At 33.9% G+C, this 15857-nt stretch overlaps 2 protein-coding genes across 2 annotated transcripts in view; one reads left to right on the forward strand and one right to left on the reverse strand.

The window, feature by feature from the left end:
• LOC115443889 (muscle-specific protein 20) overlaps window positions 1-15857 on the forward strand; it is a 33223-nt gene extending 17366 nt beyond the window's left edge. Inside the window, exons 2-4 of the mRNA XM_030169482.2 lie at window positions 14530-14741; window positions 14945-15065; window positions 15375-15857. Coding sequence (XP_030025342.1) covers window positions 14530-14741; window positions 14945-15065; window positions 15375-15566 — 525 coding nt within the window. The 3' untranslated portion in view covers window positions 15567-15857. The remainder of the gene's footprint in view (window positions 1-14529; window positions 14742-14944; window positions 15066-15374) is intronic.
• LOC115443891 (myophilin) lies at window positions 1310-3565 on the reverse strand. The gene is made up of 4 exons (XM_030169483.2): window positions 3346-3565; window positions 2160-2359; window positions 1766-1886; window positions 1310-1698 (listed from the first exon to the last, which is right to left on the reverse strand). The coding sequence occupies exons 1-4, from the start codon at window positions 3349-3351 to the stop codon at window positions 1516-1518; spliced, it is 510 nt and encodes a 169-aa protein (XP_030025343.1). The 5' UTR covers window positions 3352-3565; the 3' UTR covers window positions 1310-1515.

Below are 15857 nucleotides of genomic sequence, written 5' to 3' on the forward strand. Positions count from 1 at the left end.
GTTGGTTCCAATAATTGTGATTTACAAGCGCGAAAATTTCGTGTGTAATTATGTTTCGGTTCATGAAATATGTTTTGGCAAGCTGCTAGACAGACTGTAAGATTAGATTAGAGGACATTCGTATATGGTTTTCCACTAGAGATGTTGCGAAGATGAAAATGTACCCTAATAAGATCACTTTATTTTCGCATTATAGTTCTGTTTATGTTTTTCACTTCACAGTATCAAATTACTTTATAAATGCATGATTTTGACTCCGAAATCCTCTATGTATGGTTGAACTTCACCATACAGTAGGAAGTAGGTGGTCAGATACCTTTTACATTTTGTTCTTGGTCGTAAAACTTGACAGAGTTGCCGTGGTCGTCACGTAGCAGTGGCGAATTGTGAAATTTTCCAAAATGGAACCCGACACAACATTTAGGTACTAATATGCATGAATGCGGTCTGCAAATCGTTCTGATGATATACAGATTCTACATAAATTCTATGTAAAGAGAAGACGACGGAAATCGGGTTATAACAATGCTTCGCCACTATCACGTATTGTTTTCTGCAGCAGATGTAAAGCGCGTCACGATCTCTCCATCAATACATGTTGTAACCACTGAATAGGGACCATAGTTCACATAATTAGAAACCGCTGCTCTATCCAACCTTTCCGTAAGCGTCAAGATAATTTTATCTTACTTACGCGCTTCACCAAGCCAATTGATAGCGAGATAGAATGTTCGCAGTTCCTTCTCTAAATCTGTGGCATACATGCAGTAAGAAAGACGACTTAATAGCGACCAAGGTCACCTAAAAGGTTTATTTTGTAGGTGGAGTACAGAGGTCTTGCCGCATCAAAAACTGTTTTACGTAATATCCTCATATCATAACACAAATTTAACAATTGTTAACTGAATCAATGCCAAAAATAATTGTCTGCGTGGCAATGTTCAGCCATCAACAATGAATGGGATATTTTAGTAGCATTAATTATACTACGACAATGCCAATGATAATAGCGCGTGACAGCTGTTGAGTTGAGGCATAAGGTATAAGTATTTGTCAAATCAAGGGCTGACATATTATATCTACGAGTATACGTATCAACACGTGAAGATTTGTCATTAATGATTAAACACTTAATATTGTATGTTAGTCAATCGAATAAAAATTATATTATTTTTATCGAAGTAAAACAATAATGTTTTTTGAGACATATGATTTATGTACTAGTAATATTTGTGGGTAAATTTCTCAAGGCAATAGTCTTAGTAAGTCTTATAAATTTTCGAAAAAGGAAATACAATGAAACAACATAATCCTTACAAATATTTTATTTACGTTAATTATTTACAATAAGGCACGTACATTTATAAAAAAATCTTAATAAATAGCATTGTTAGATATACTAACAAAGTGAAACTATCACACGGTGTTCAATGTAAGCATTAGTCTGGATATTGAAGCTTAAAGTACTGTAAATACTTTAAAAATACTGATTTCTGGTTTTCGACACATACAAGATTACATATGGCGGGTGTTTCCGAAGCCGCCATGTCCAGATTGAGAAGCACCTTTGTTGAAGCCCATCTGGAGGTTCAGTTCAGCATTGTGAGCGCGCAATTGCTCCTCAGTAAACGTACGCTCATTCTTGTCAGCCATCTTGGGACCGAGTTGGGGACCAGTGTACTCAGGGTGTTTTTGCGTCTGAAAAAAAATATTGTATTAAACCCACGCTTACAATTTATTGAATACGTAAATAGACGATGCTCACAATTCTGCCTAGTGCATATAAACACAGCGTCACTTGCGGAATGTTGCGCCTCTCGAACAGATCGGCTGTTTGAAATATTTCTTCTTCTGGTACGCCGTATTTTTTTATTCCCGCTTGGAACCTGTAAAGATGTCAAATCCTATAGTTCTGTAGAAATTATGCTCTTTAAATACATTTCTTTCTGTTTCGTTAATTAATTAAAGTACCCATTCATCATTAGTAAAACCAATATTATCTGATATGACAAGGAATATTTAGACTTAGTATATCAGATACTGACATAGATTTAAATTATCAATATTGATGCTATTTTGTACGCAAGTATTTATCCGAATTCTCAGACGATTTAATTGCCTAGAGTTCCTTCTTTACTATAGACTAAAAATATGAAAACCTTTGAATATTCTCCATCAATTGGAAGTTGGTTCCCCTCTCCTGAATCTTTTTGACAGATCCAGGGGCGAGCTTGTTGATCAGTTTGCACAGGACCACGCCATCCTTGAGGACGTCTTCATAGGGAGCGTTTGGGAGAGGCTCGCCTAATACAGCGCTAATCCAGTTGATCACCTCCTGTTCTTGTTCCTTGTTCCTAGCCTGGGAAACACCGATGAAATTATTTAATTGTTACAAATACTTAGGAATGTAAAAATAGTCCTATCAAACGCATTGTTTAAATGACATGATACGAATAAAATTACCATACAGTAAATTAAATGTATTTTCATAAATCATTCTCGGCACAAAAGTTGTTTTCAACAATATTGCCAGTTACCACAGAGAAGTATCGTAAAACGTTCTTAACAAGAAAAAAACACATGCAAGTCTTGAACGCGGGCCATGAAACCATCGTTCCAGTGCCAAGTCGTTCGTTCGTGTTCCAGCATCTCCCGAAATAACGCTATCGTCAACGTAAACATATTAACCATGGAAGCAGATGCGGCTGGAATTTTTTGAATATGGAACGATCAAGAACGGCTTTGAACGACCTATAGAATGACGATTTATGACCGAATGGAATGAGGCAAAAAAATATAATCGCAGAATTCATAAACAAAAGTTTCGAGTTGACAAACATGCATTAAATTTATTAAACTATTAACATTAAAATACAAAAGACATTTCCAAAAAATATTGTACATTTTCTCACACTGTAACGTCAAGAAACAATAAAATGTTTTTTAAAATCTTTGTTTTCTATAAAAACTATTACGTACAGTGAAGTAATTAAATATTGCGGAGTTCTGAGAAAAAATATAACGGCTTTCATTCAATTGGAATGCTTAGTATTAATGTTAGATTAATAAGAACAGCCGCCAGCTGCACGGACATAATGTACCACATTGACGTTAGCAATCACTCCAAAAATCTCTATTTATTGTCTCTCTGTAATAAACATCTTAGGCTTACGTCTTTAATTCTTCATCAATAACGAAATAATATAATTAAAACTACAAAGCCATGTTTTCAAAACATTACACCATTGACGTAAACTTTAAGGTTATATAAAAATACATGTTAACTGCAGGTAAGGAAATGTCAATTGTTAAGGTTATAATTATATAGATCCCAATCTTACGTACAGGCATTTTGGATTTCACGAAACTTTAATATCACACTGGATATCCTGGGCGGGTTTTCGCCTCGGTATCAACAATTCAACTGAGGAGTAGAAGCGCCGCCCGCCCTGCATCAGTGTAGCGGGGGCGGGCAGTAGCTATGTAATCTAGCATGGCGTCATTTTTATTTACATCGTCGTCAAACGTCATTATATACCGGATACAAGCGATAAATCTGAGAAACCTAAAAAATAAAGTTCATTCATTGTGCGAATTTACGTCAATTCCATATTTTATAATAATAAAATCGAAGTAACTGTTAAATATTGTTATTAAACAAATATTGTAACCTTGTTTTTGCAAGTATATAATATTAAAATACGGCAAATCGTTTTCCGTTCCAGAACTTTCCAATCTATTGATAGCCTTTTGATCTTTTGACATTATTTGTTCCGTATCTTTATTTCTTTTTTTTATATCCAAATTACTGCTGACGTTAACTTTTTACGTTTAATATACATTTAAAGAATATAATAAGTTTTTCTCATCCATCATATTATAAACAATGATAAAAAACATGCGACAAATAAGCTTGATAAATTATGTTAATGCTGATAAACATCTACAATTTTTGAGGAGTCGTAGATGAGCGAACGGTTTTAATAGAAATGACAAGATTTAGGATATTCAGGAGTTGGTTCGGGTATCTGGAAATATCGCTCACCAAAGGAAATGCACGTCACTTTTCTGCTACATTATTATCGATCTAGTCCAATCATGATGGAATAGAAAACATAGCTCTAGCGCTTAAAAAAAATTAAAACTTAAAAATTTATTTTATCTCTATTGTATTAAGAGCTTGTAAATTGCGTATGAAAAAGGGTATTCCCGTATTATGTTTACATTTATCACCTGCATTCATGGATACCGAGCAGTGATCCCAATCACAGTAGAATGCGTAGGAGTACATCAGCAAAAGCACCAATAAATCATATCTCAATTTATTAAAACACAAATAACATTTACATTGCACGAATTTAATAATAGAATTGGAATACATCGCGGCAGATGCTGCGTTCGTGATACATTATCCAATAAAAACGAGTGGCGCTCTGCGTTTTAATTTTCATTCTAAAATCTTATGTATATTATTATGTAAGTGCTTTTATATTTATGCGGCTTTCACTGTGCAAATTTTAATTTTATACGTTTTGACTGTTAATTAAATTTGACGTATCCTGAGAAGGGAACATAAGTTTGTTTTATATGGTGGAGCCATGCTAGACTTTTTTGTTGGAGAATGAATAAAACTTGGCTGCGATGGTACAGTCGACTCATAGTAAACCCACATAGTCTGGCAGATTTGTGTTGTTGCGTGAGACAATTAGTCGGTGGCCATATATAAATAATTTAATCCGTGATTTCTTAATACTATTACCGAAGACTGCCGGGCATCAGTGGCAAAGCGCTCATACAAACCGATTCCTATCGGCTTCCTTTTGTGTAGATTATGTGTAGAATCTAATTATCATTCAACGACTTGCAGACAGCATTTATGCATATTATTTACCTATATGCTGTTTCGGATTCCCATTCGAAAAATTTAACCTTTCGCCACTACCGGGCATAGTGATACTGAGTTTATCTACTCAATAACAACCCAGAGTCTGTAATCTGCTCGATGCGGCGACACATCATGGAACGTAATACACGCGGCAAAAAATGCTTGCACCAGCTGTGCCTCTGCTTATAAAGTCTTAAAGGAGTGTGCGTGCATGTGTGTGTTTGCGTGTGTTATTAAAATCACAGGCAATTCATAATAAAACACATTCTCCCTACCTTGATTTCTTACTTTCAAACATACGTTACTTTAAATTATAATAAAATGTCGGCATATAAAATCACGTGATATATTACTGATTAATTTATATGCTACCGGTTTCGACCATTAAGTACTTTTATATTATTTATCTCGGACAGCTATTTTTGTTTCAGTGAGTAAGCAAAGTGGGTATATACGCAGTAATAAAAAAAATCTTTCGCCGCAAAATACTTGAGAATAAAATATGACGTAAGTACTTATTTATGTCAAGTATGATAAGGAGGTCAAGTAAGCAACAAAAAATATTTATAACAACAATTATATTATTTCCAAAAATAATATTGGGTTATTTATCTTTACAAACATAACAGAGCTAAATATAATTTTACTGTACACTAAATTCATTGTACATAATATAATAAAATACAAAAATCTGATAAGGTATAATAGATCATGCAAAAAACGTTGACGATGCAAGTTCCATTTTCAAATTAATGTGAAATGAAAATAATAATAAAAACACGTCGAATTTAAAACCTCCTTTTTTAAAGTCCGTTAATAATTATGTGACGCCGCATATTAAACATCTAAGTTTAAAAATGATATTTCGTTATCGAATGTCACGAGCAATATATTTTAATGTTTTTTTTTTTTATTTTTATTTCTTTAATATATTTACTTGTTTATAATAGGAACATTTCAATAATTTTTTTTTATATGACCTCGGCTGCAAATCGAGCATAAAGAGCAGACTGATCCCGGAACGCGACACACTTTCGTTGGCCACTTCGGCGGGTTTTAACACCTTGTGTACGGTGGTCTCTATCCGGGCGAATATAAAAAATATCCTACCACCATCCAAATGGAAAAACATCAATGGTAGAGCACCGCAGTTAATTTATCTCCTGATAAATTGCAAAATCATAAAGCAAACTACAGACGCTTAGACAAATCTCTCGGTTATAAATAGACGGATTACTTGGGTTTTCGAAACAATCCCAAAATATACCGTAAGAAATAATGCAGATACTGTCGTTCTATTTAGGTGATATTGAAATTATCTCAATGTGTTAAATAACAGATACACAATACTGATCGATAATAATAATATACATAATAGCTAGTATAATTACTGGAAAACTACTTGAAACCGAGTTTGGATGATTTTTAAATTACTGTAGCTACATTGATGTGCAAACAATCCACTAACATTATAATAGACGAGAAGTGTCGAACCCATGAAAACTATTTCACCCTTTTTCTATCTCCATAAATCCAATTTCCTAGATTTTATTTTTTGTTGAGTATTGACATTGTGTTCTGTAAGAACATAAACTACATATCGCGACTTAATGGGCTTCATTTAATTAGTTTGCTGGTAGTAGAATATATTTGATATCCGCCTGAATAGCGACCACGGTACACAAAATGTTAAAACCCACCATAGTGGCCCACGTGTGTCGCGTTCTGGGAATCGAATGTGTATATCCGGTTCCAACAAGCCGGCATAATTGTGTCGACTGTCGAGGGGTAATCATCTCTCGTCAGTCGACATTCTATTGGACCCCACTCCACTTACCATCAGGTACAGTGTCACTGCCGTTTGTATAAAATAAAGCTATAAATTAATTTGATAAAAAAATGTGACGTGTTGTGGGGACATGATACTTATACATAATTTGTTTTCCTATGTGGTTTAAGAATTTAGTATCCTCAAAGCCTTATTTATTGGGTACGTGTTCTGACTACATAAAATAAAATTAACCGCGCCGTCGAAAAACAAATATTTTTGTTTGACTTTGCCATTACAATGTCAAGTTTGATGTTTTATATGTGGTGTGTTACGTACTTAAATTATTTTCCGTTTCCCTACTGTTTGTGATGAAAAAAAAAATACAAAACAATGATTGTATAAGATAAAATTGATAATTTAAAAAATATGTTTTTACAAGTTCGAAAATTGAAAAATATTTTTATAACGAATGCGATACATTTCGATGTTTATCTAAATGTTAGATTGGCGTGATGCCAAACTGAAACAGGAACGTCCGGCCACGTGCCGGGAAACCCCTGTGTTGCCTGGATTTATTGCAAAAAAATACTTTTATAATATTTTTATGAAATTTCTGGTTTTTCGTATCAACCTCATTTCTAAGAATCTTCTTTGTGACTTTGTGAGACTATTTTTATTTAACTGGAGTAAGGCAATAACATTATTACAATTTATAATGATCTAAATATTGCTATACTGGCAAGCGCAGCGTCTGTCGTCCACCCACGAAGTAGACAGATGAGCTAATAAAAGTCGCAGGAGATAGCTGGATGCGGGTCGCTTCCAAACGTCGATCTGGAAATCTTTGGAAGGTCCCATGTTTATCAGTAGACATCCTACGCTGATGATGATGAAATATTACTATTAAAAACCTGCTTCAGAATAATACATGACCCAATAACATATAGCACATCACCTACGTCTCTTCATCTCAAACAGGGATGTTATGGATATCAAATTTCGGATATTATGGATATAAGAATAAAATTATATCGGTTTCGGAATGGTTACGGATATCAGATTAAAGTAAAATAAAAATATTATGTAATTACAGTAGGGCGACGATTACTAACTATCGTTCGTCGTCATCGTCGATTATTAATTATCGATTAACTAATTAGAAGACATGGGTGTTCAGAAAACATATGTGTTTAATTTTAAAATGAAGTTTCAGTGAAGTAGTGCCACCTCCTCTCCGTGAAAGGTTTTTATCATACTGTTTACATTTTGCAAAATTACCTTCAACTTGATCGAAAAATGTCCAAATTAAAGTACATACTTTGGACGCATTTTGTCCTTATAAATCAATTTTGTACGTAACACACAACTATTCCTTCACTTTATTAAATAAGTAAATACCTACTTCTAAATAAATAAAATACTATTTATGAATGAGGTTATGTATGACTAAAAATTTCAAACAAACTATTTATACAAGATGGCGTGTGAGCGGTGAAACAGAAACCTGTCGAAACATATTATCCGTAACTTATCCGAAACTTTTTAACGCATACGGTTGCGGTTATGGATATATTTTTATTTCGGATATCCAATAGTTTCGGTTACGGTTACGGAGCCCCATAACATCCCTGATCTCAAATGGTGCGAAGTAATATAAACCATACTGTCATTTTTAAAAGTGATATTTTTAGTTAACACTAATAAGTAGGTTAAAGATAATATTCAATGCACTATGAACGTATTTACATTGTATGGGTTCATCGTACTATTATTGTTATCACACAATTCAAAGACACCGAACACGATATGAGCAGATAATATATTATGATTTCCATACAATACAATCAATAAACACATATCAACATGGCTTTCAGACCATAAAAATCAAAACAATGATAATATTACAAACAATGAGGATTTTTTTACTTGGAATATACAGACGGATTTCCCTGACCAATGGGGTTGGCAAACGCGACAACGGTCCAGTGCCTCGGGCTTCCAATGGGGATAAAGAAAACACTTCTTTCGGTAATGGGTAATAGGACCTCCTAAAGAGGTCTTAGAGCTTAGCATTAATTGAAGCGGTGCCTCCAGGAAAAAGGTGCGCTAACACAATTTTTAGAAGCTATCTATTCCTAATTTGTTATACGCATAGAGAAAAAATTAAACGTCATATTACTACAATATGTGATCTTTACTTTGATTGTTTAATTTATTTTTTTAGTAATGTCGATATTTTTTCATTAATTTCATGCCACTAAAATAAATAGACAATTTATTTAATAAGGAATATTTTAGTAGTTCAAAAAGATCATTTGTTTTTATTTTTCATAATTGTTTTCATATTGCCGTCCGAACTCGTGCACTTGAAATATTTGGAAAGAAACCTCAAGGCCGTTTGTCTTGGGGACCGCCTTAAGGTCGCTACTATTCTGGATCTGCAATAATACTTTAGGTAATAATGCGATAAGTATGTACTTTGGTGTACGAAGTCTTACGGTATAGCTACCAGTAAGGTCGCCTGTATTGGAGGGTTCTTTTGAGTAGGTACCACATTTGTCTTTTTTTGCCAATAACTAGCAGAGGCAAGTAGCTGGGCCGTGTTAGCTGGTCATTAAGGTTCACACCATCCAAAGAGCGGCATTTGTACTGATTTTGTTATTTTTGTGAACTTAAAAACAAACTGGCTTTTGCCTGATGCTATGGCTTATAAAGGTATTATTCTAAGGTCATGTAGCTTCGTTAAGTATTACTGTGTAAGTGTACTAGTTGCGTCCCTGTCTATCTCTTCGAAGATAAAAGCCTTGAGCGTGTATGCGTGCGAAAATACATAATTATAACTCGCAGATTATATAATTGGCAAATAAAACAGTATTTCAAAATAAACCAGTTTATTGAACACAATCTCTTAACGTTTACAATATGTTACTCACAATCTTTTTATATTTTTTTATTAAGTGAAGTCAAGGCTAGGTAATGACGGCCTGTTTCACAATTTCTGAATAATCGCTACTGTTAATTGCGACTTATTCACATAAATGTATAAGCCGATTAAATATAAACTTCACTCTAATCTATGCTTCCAAATAAATGGTAATAAAATTAGTATTATCTACATTGTTTAACAACTGTCAAATAAAATTTACTAACTTGTAAAACAATACCTTAATCGCGGAGTAAATACGTACAAAAAGCTTGATGGGATTCTAGATACATGATTGTTTAAAATAGGTATAGAAGTAATTTAACTGTCACAGTGGCGTAGATGTAGGTATTGCGTGCTCGGTACGACACAGCTTTAAGGTCCTTGGTTCAAATCCCGAGGCGGGCGAAATTATGTTAAATTTTTCTGCCTAGTATGAGTCTGGAATTCGTAATTATTATGGCGATAGGCCCATCATAGGGAATGGCACACGCTTGACAAAAAGTGGGTGCGATGGTTGCACCTCTGCCTACCTTTTCGGTGATAAAGGCGTGTTTCATGTATGAAATAACATTTTAAATACAAAAAGTTATCGCATCACAATCAAATGACGTTAAAAATTATAACATCACAATCTTCGTAACATTGCATTGACCTTCACCCATTGTTATCGCTTCTGACATTAAACGATAATTACAGCTAAATAGTTATTATAAACAGTCTTGTAAACATAACACAAAGATATAATATTGCGTGGCAGAAAATATAATAAACAACGGGAGCTAATAGCTGTCTTATAATATTAGAGTTGGTAAGTACAAAGTAACTACAATATTCATCAATCAGAGATATTATATTAGTAAATTATCGCCAATTTGACAGCTATAATGACCATAATATGTTGATAATGTATCACAAATTACAATGAATAGTCTATTTAAATGAAATTAAACAAATATTTACATTTTTTCTAAAAATAATCGCGATTTTTTATTACTACGGACTGTTAGAAGCAAAACTAATATCATACTTTCCGACCCGGGATTCGAACCCAAGACTTCAGAGCGGTAGTTGTACCGTACTCGCAGCACAACTACGCCACCGCGGCAATCCAATCACACAATGAGTCATAAAATATAAATAATATTTGCTTACATATTTCAAAAAATAGGCGTGTGGGAAGTATGGCACTCAGGGACATAAGTTAAATTCAATGTAATTTGACAGACACACCTATGCACCTTTTATCTTATAGGGGTAGGCAGACACACAACTCGTGCACCCACTTTCCGCTGTGTGAATGGATGTTTCCAACGGATAGGGGCAAGCCTATCGCCATATTAGGCACCAATTGCAGACTCCGGGCATAAAAACTAACCCCCTTATTCATAAACGTTTTTTATCTAACGACCAAGTAAGGCTGTGATAACAAGTCTGTTTCTCAGTGCTGACGGCATGGCAGTCTTTACAGTGCGTAGACGTAGGGCCGTTGATTGGCTGAAATACAACAATAATAACCAATCACCTATCATCACTCGTTGGGCACTGAGAAACAGGCTTGTTATCACAGCTTTACTCCGTCCTTAGATAAAAAACGTTTATGAATAAGAGGGTAAGTAGACAAAATAATATCACTGCCCGATCCGGGAACCGCACCTCAGATCTCACTAGTCTTACCGTAATACAACTACGCCACCGATGCAATCATGAGCCATTTTTTTATCAAACAAATAAGTTTTTTTTTAGTACCCTTTGTCTGGATACGTAAATAACTAAATAACAATAACCGTATAAAGTTAATTGAAGTCTCAGCGCCGCAATTAATTATCTAGCAATTAAATATTATAATAAAAAGGTAAATTACTAAGTAATTAGGTACTAGTCGTTACAACAATAGCTTTAAATAAAATATATCTGATAAACCAAATATGTATATTATGCAATATAAACGTCATCTCGGATTTAAATAAATATCATAAAAAATACTGGTTACAAAATCAAGTGATCATATAATTTATAAAAAAAATAAAAAAAATATTGTTTACATACACGGCGTTCGTCGTAGAAGGTTCCTGCAAGTTATACGTCACATAGTCGATTTCCTTATTATTCCGAATATACGTAGATTAATATCTACATTCACTAAAACTCCGTCTTTTTATCACTCTTTAGCATGGTCTTCGAGATATTTCTTCTTTTCAAAGTATTTTTTTATTTAATCACTGTTGATTATAGAAATCACTTTTGCTTGTATAAATCTTGTATGTATCTTCTATTAGTGGTTCTTGAAAAATTCATAATGCAAACTTCTGAGCATAAAAATCCAAATCATTTTCACCGTAGACATTTTAGAAATCCATCTTTCGTATATTTCTTAGACATCATAATTTTATGTTTGGCACATTTTAATCACATTTTACTCCAACCGTAAACCGTCTATAGAATCAAAGATAATTGTTTCGGTATGTAGAAAAATAAAAAGAGCATTATAAATGGATGGGTTTTAACCATCGAGAACAAAACCACTGATATAAGTAACAAGGCAATCATTTTGACACACAACTTATAATGTGAACAATGCACTGGCTCGTACTCGGACAAATTAACTGTATTTATACAGCCAGTGGTAATATATATAGCGAATGCATTAAAATGTAATGTGCATGCCTTTTTCGACGTGCTAATCAATTTTACTTGTTAATCTGTGTAATCCTAGATAATTATACTCAGATTAAACTACAGTAGTAATTACAATTGTTTAGTTTTATACATGAACTTGAATGATGTCGAATGTTGCTAGGGGAAGATAACTTCTATGGCTAAAGGGATTTAGGTATGTACGATTCTTATTCCACTACTAATTCATAATAACAGTATATTTGTAGAATGTTTCATATTTATGGTTCTAGTTATCATTTAGTAATTATTATACTCGATTAATTTAGGTAATCGACTAAATATAAAGAACCATGACCTCTCCAATGAGTATAATATGTACTTACCTACAACTTGTTCTTACAAAACTTATTTTAAGCACGACTACATTGGGATTAAAAATAATGGCAACAAATACTGTTTAAAATAACGATGTTATTCAAGTTAAGAACAAAAATAACAAACAATAACAAGTTTGTAATCAAGCAAACAATGATGTTTAAAGAACATTAGGTACATTTAATTTCAATTATTTCGGTCGAAACGTGGGCATTTCAAGAAAAGAAATTTCCATATAAAGAATCTTTTTTACGTTTGTTTACCTTCAGCTTATCAGGAAACGCGGCGATAGCCTAGTTGGGTGTGGAACGGACTGCAAAGACGAATGTCCGCAGGTTCAAATCCCAAGGGCACACACCTCTGACTTTTCTAAAATCATGTGTGTATTCTTTGTGAATTTATCGTTCGCTTTAACGGTGAAGAAAAACATCGTAAGGAAACCTACACATCTGAGAAGTTCTCTATAGGAATTTCGTAGGCGTGCGAAGTCTACTAATCCGCACTCGGCCAGCGTGGTGGACTAAGCTTAACCTAATCCCTCTCAGTAGTAGAGGAGGCCCGTGCTCAGCAGTGGGCAAGTATATAATACAGGGCTGATATTATTATTATTATATTACTATCAGGAAAACTGATACACTTAATATAAGAAATCCATAGTCGAGTCTCGTTTTGATAATATATTATCGACTTGTCCGTTGAGGACACGATATCTAACCTTGCCCTACAATAATGATTTCAACTTTCCACCTGTTTTCGGTGCCTCGGGTTTTTAATACTTTTCCTGCATAAACATTAAGGGCGAAATAAACGTCTTTAATATTAAAATTAATCTACTTTCGGATTTTATCGCGGTTTTTTATATTTTAGTTTTCTCCGACGTTTCGAAAACTTCGAAGACGTTTCAAAGACATTCGCATAAACATAAGAAATCATTATGTAAACGTCTTTAATTTTGAAATCATGTAATATGAGATAAAGATCAACATGAAACTTGCACTCGGGAATCAATACTATTATTACAACTGCAACAACTTATTGATGTGACAACAATTATTTATACCTACTCTATACCCATTATCAGAGGGTGGTAAGCTATGTATAAAACTGAACCTTATCCCCCTCCGACAGTCTATGTGTTAAACACAGATGACTTTACAAATGTATCAACAATAATCGATATTACAGGCCTTTGAAGTCCACTGCTGGCCATAGGCCTCTAAATGGCTAAAAAATTTAATAATTATGCGAAATTACGTGACGTATGCAGGAGGCCTGTTTTTGGTGTTACCGTGTGTCACACAAATGCAGGGGTTCGTGCACCTCCTCGTCGCCTTGTCAAAACATATAACAAATTCTTTTTGGAATTAGATTTGTTTGCCTCATCTCAAGATGCTACATTTTGATCCGTAGGTATTATTTATAATTTAATTTGTCACCTGTCCCTTTATTATTATTTTTTTTTGCTTTTCATTTATAAATTTTATTTCTTTATTGTAAATTAATCGCTCGTACCTGAAAATTATACTCAGTTCATATTCTGTGAAGAACGTGTTGGTTGTATGTTTATAAAAAAAATATGTATGTTGATATGATGATTTAATCATATTGAATGTACAACTGATTGTTTTTCCTCAATATTTGATTGTTTATGTATACTTGCTAATCACATTCTTCAATAGTTCTGATAGCCCTCTGGCTTACTCTTTGCGGATAAATGCGTAAGCATAATTTTTAATATTAAATCACGAAATGATGTTGATTTTTATAAATTTTTCAACAATACTTTTCACTTAAAAACTCGTATAGCAATCTTACTTGCCGAAACCGATAAGATCAAATTTATTTATATGGTAAATCGTTAGCTTATAATAATAATACTCATGGAAGTTACCTCTCATTGTTATAAGACAATATGAAGTATTATACCTTTTTTGACAATATTCTCGTAATTTCCAGTGCGCTGGCAAACGCGAACCGGAAAAGGAAGCCGAAGCCCAGAAATGGATCGAGGCTGTGATCGGGGAGCGATTCCCCCCCGACCTTAGGTACGAGCATGCTCTACGTGATGGCATCATCCTGTGCAAACTGATGAACAAACTGCAGCCCGGCATCATCTCTAAAGTCAACATCACCGGTGGAGATTACAAATTCATGGATAATATTAACCAGTACGTATAATTTTATATTGTTTTGAAGTGACTAAAATTTCCAAAAGTAATGTTCGAATTAAAAACTGGAAAGTATTTTTGGCCTGTTGTGTTAGACTTCTAGGCAACTCTATCAATTATTGCCCGAATAAATTTAATTATAAATATCTGATTACTGTAAATTAATTTTTATATTCTTATAAACTTTTTTTTCTCTTCCATAGGTTCCAAAAGGCTTGCGTTAAGTACGGAGTGCCTGATGTGGACCTCTTTCAATCGACAGACCTCTGGGACCAGAAGAACATTGCCTTGGTGACGCAGACTATCTTTGCTCTAGGCAGAACGGTAAATAAATATTAGATAATGTTGACTGCTGTCAAAATCTTTTGAGCTATATTATGTAGGTAATTACTGTAATTGTAATTAATATGCAGCCGTGGTATATTGTTTGTGGCGTTGATTTACACCGCAGAGCTCTAATTATATTATTTTTATTGAGAACTAATCGAATTCTGTGATAAAATCACAAACCTTATTTACACGGGCAATCATTTGGCAACAACAATAACTAAGTCTGAAGTATTTTCAAAATTACAACGAGGTCTTTAAAATAAATAAAACATACTTATCGTTTGCAAAAAAATATCTTTCTAGGCTTACAAACACCCCGAATGGCGTGGTCCCTTCCTCGGTCCCAGGCCAGCTGAAGAAAACCGTCGTGAATTCAGCGAAGATGTACTCCGAGCTGGTAACGCAGTCATAGGCCTCCAGGCTGGCACCAACAAGCTGGCATCTCAGTCCGGCCAGAACTTCGGCGCTTCCCGTAAGATCATCCTCGGCAAGTGAGGTACCAGGATGGCATATCTCGAAAGAGCTTATAAGTATTATGTAGGACGTAAATTGTAGGTACCGATTTTTCTTCACACTTATCAAGTAATCAGTAAAATAAAATCTTATCTTTGATTACCTATATATATGTAAAATGTCTATTGTAAATTACATGAAATCAATAACTCAAATTATATTTGTATATTATTACATCTATTAACCATACTTTACACTTGTATCATTAATAATATCAACCAAAGATATAAATGTTGGAATATTTTTACTAGAATAGATAAGTACCTACGTATA

This window comes from Manduca sexta, chromosome 24 (genome assembly GCF_014839805.1).
Source record: "Manduca sexta isolate Smith_Timp_Sample1 chromosome 24, JHU_Msex_v1.0, whole genome shotgun sequence".
Taxonomy (NCBI): domain Eukaryota; kingdom Metazoa; phylum Arthropoda; class Insecta; order Lepidoptera; family Sphingidae; genus Manduca; species Manduca sexta.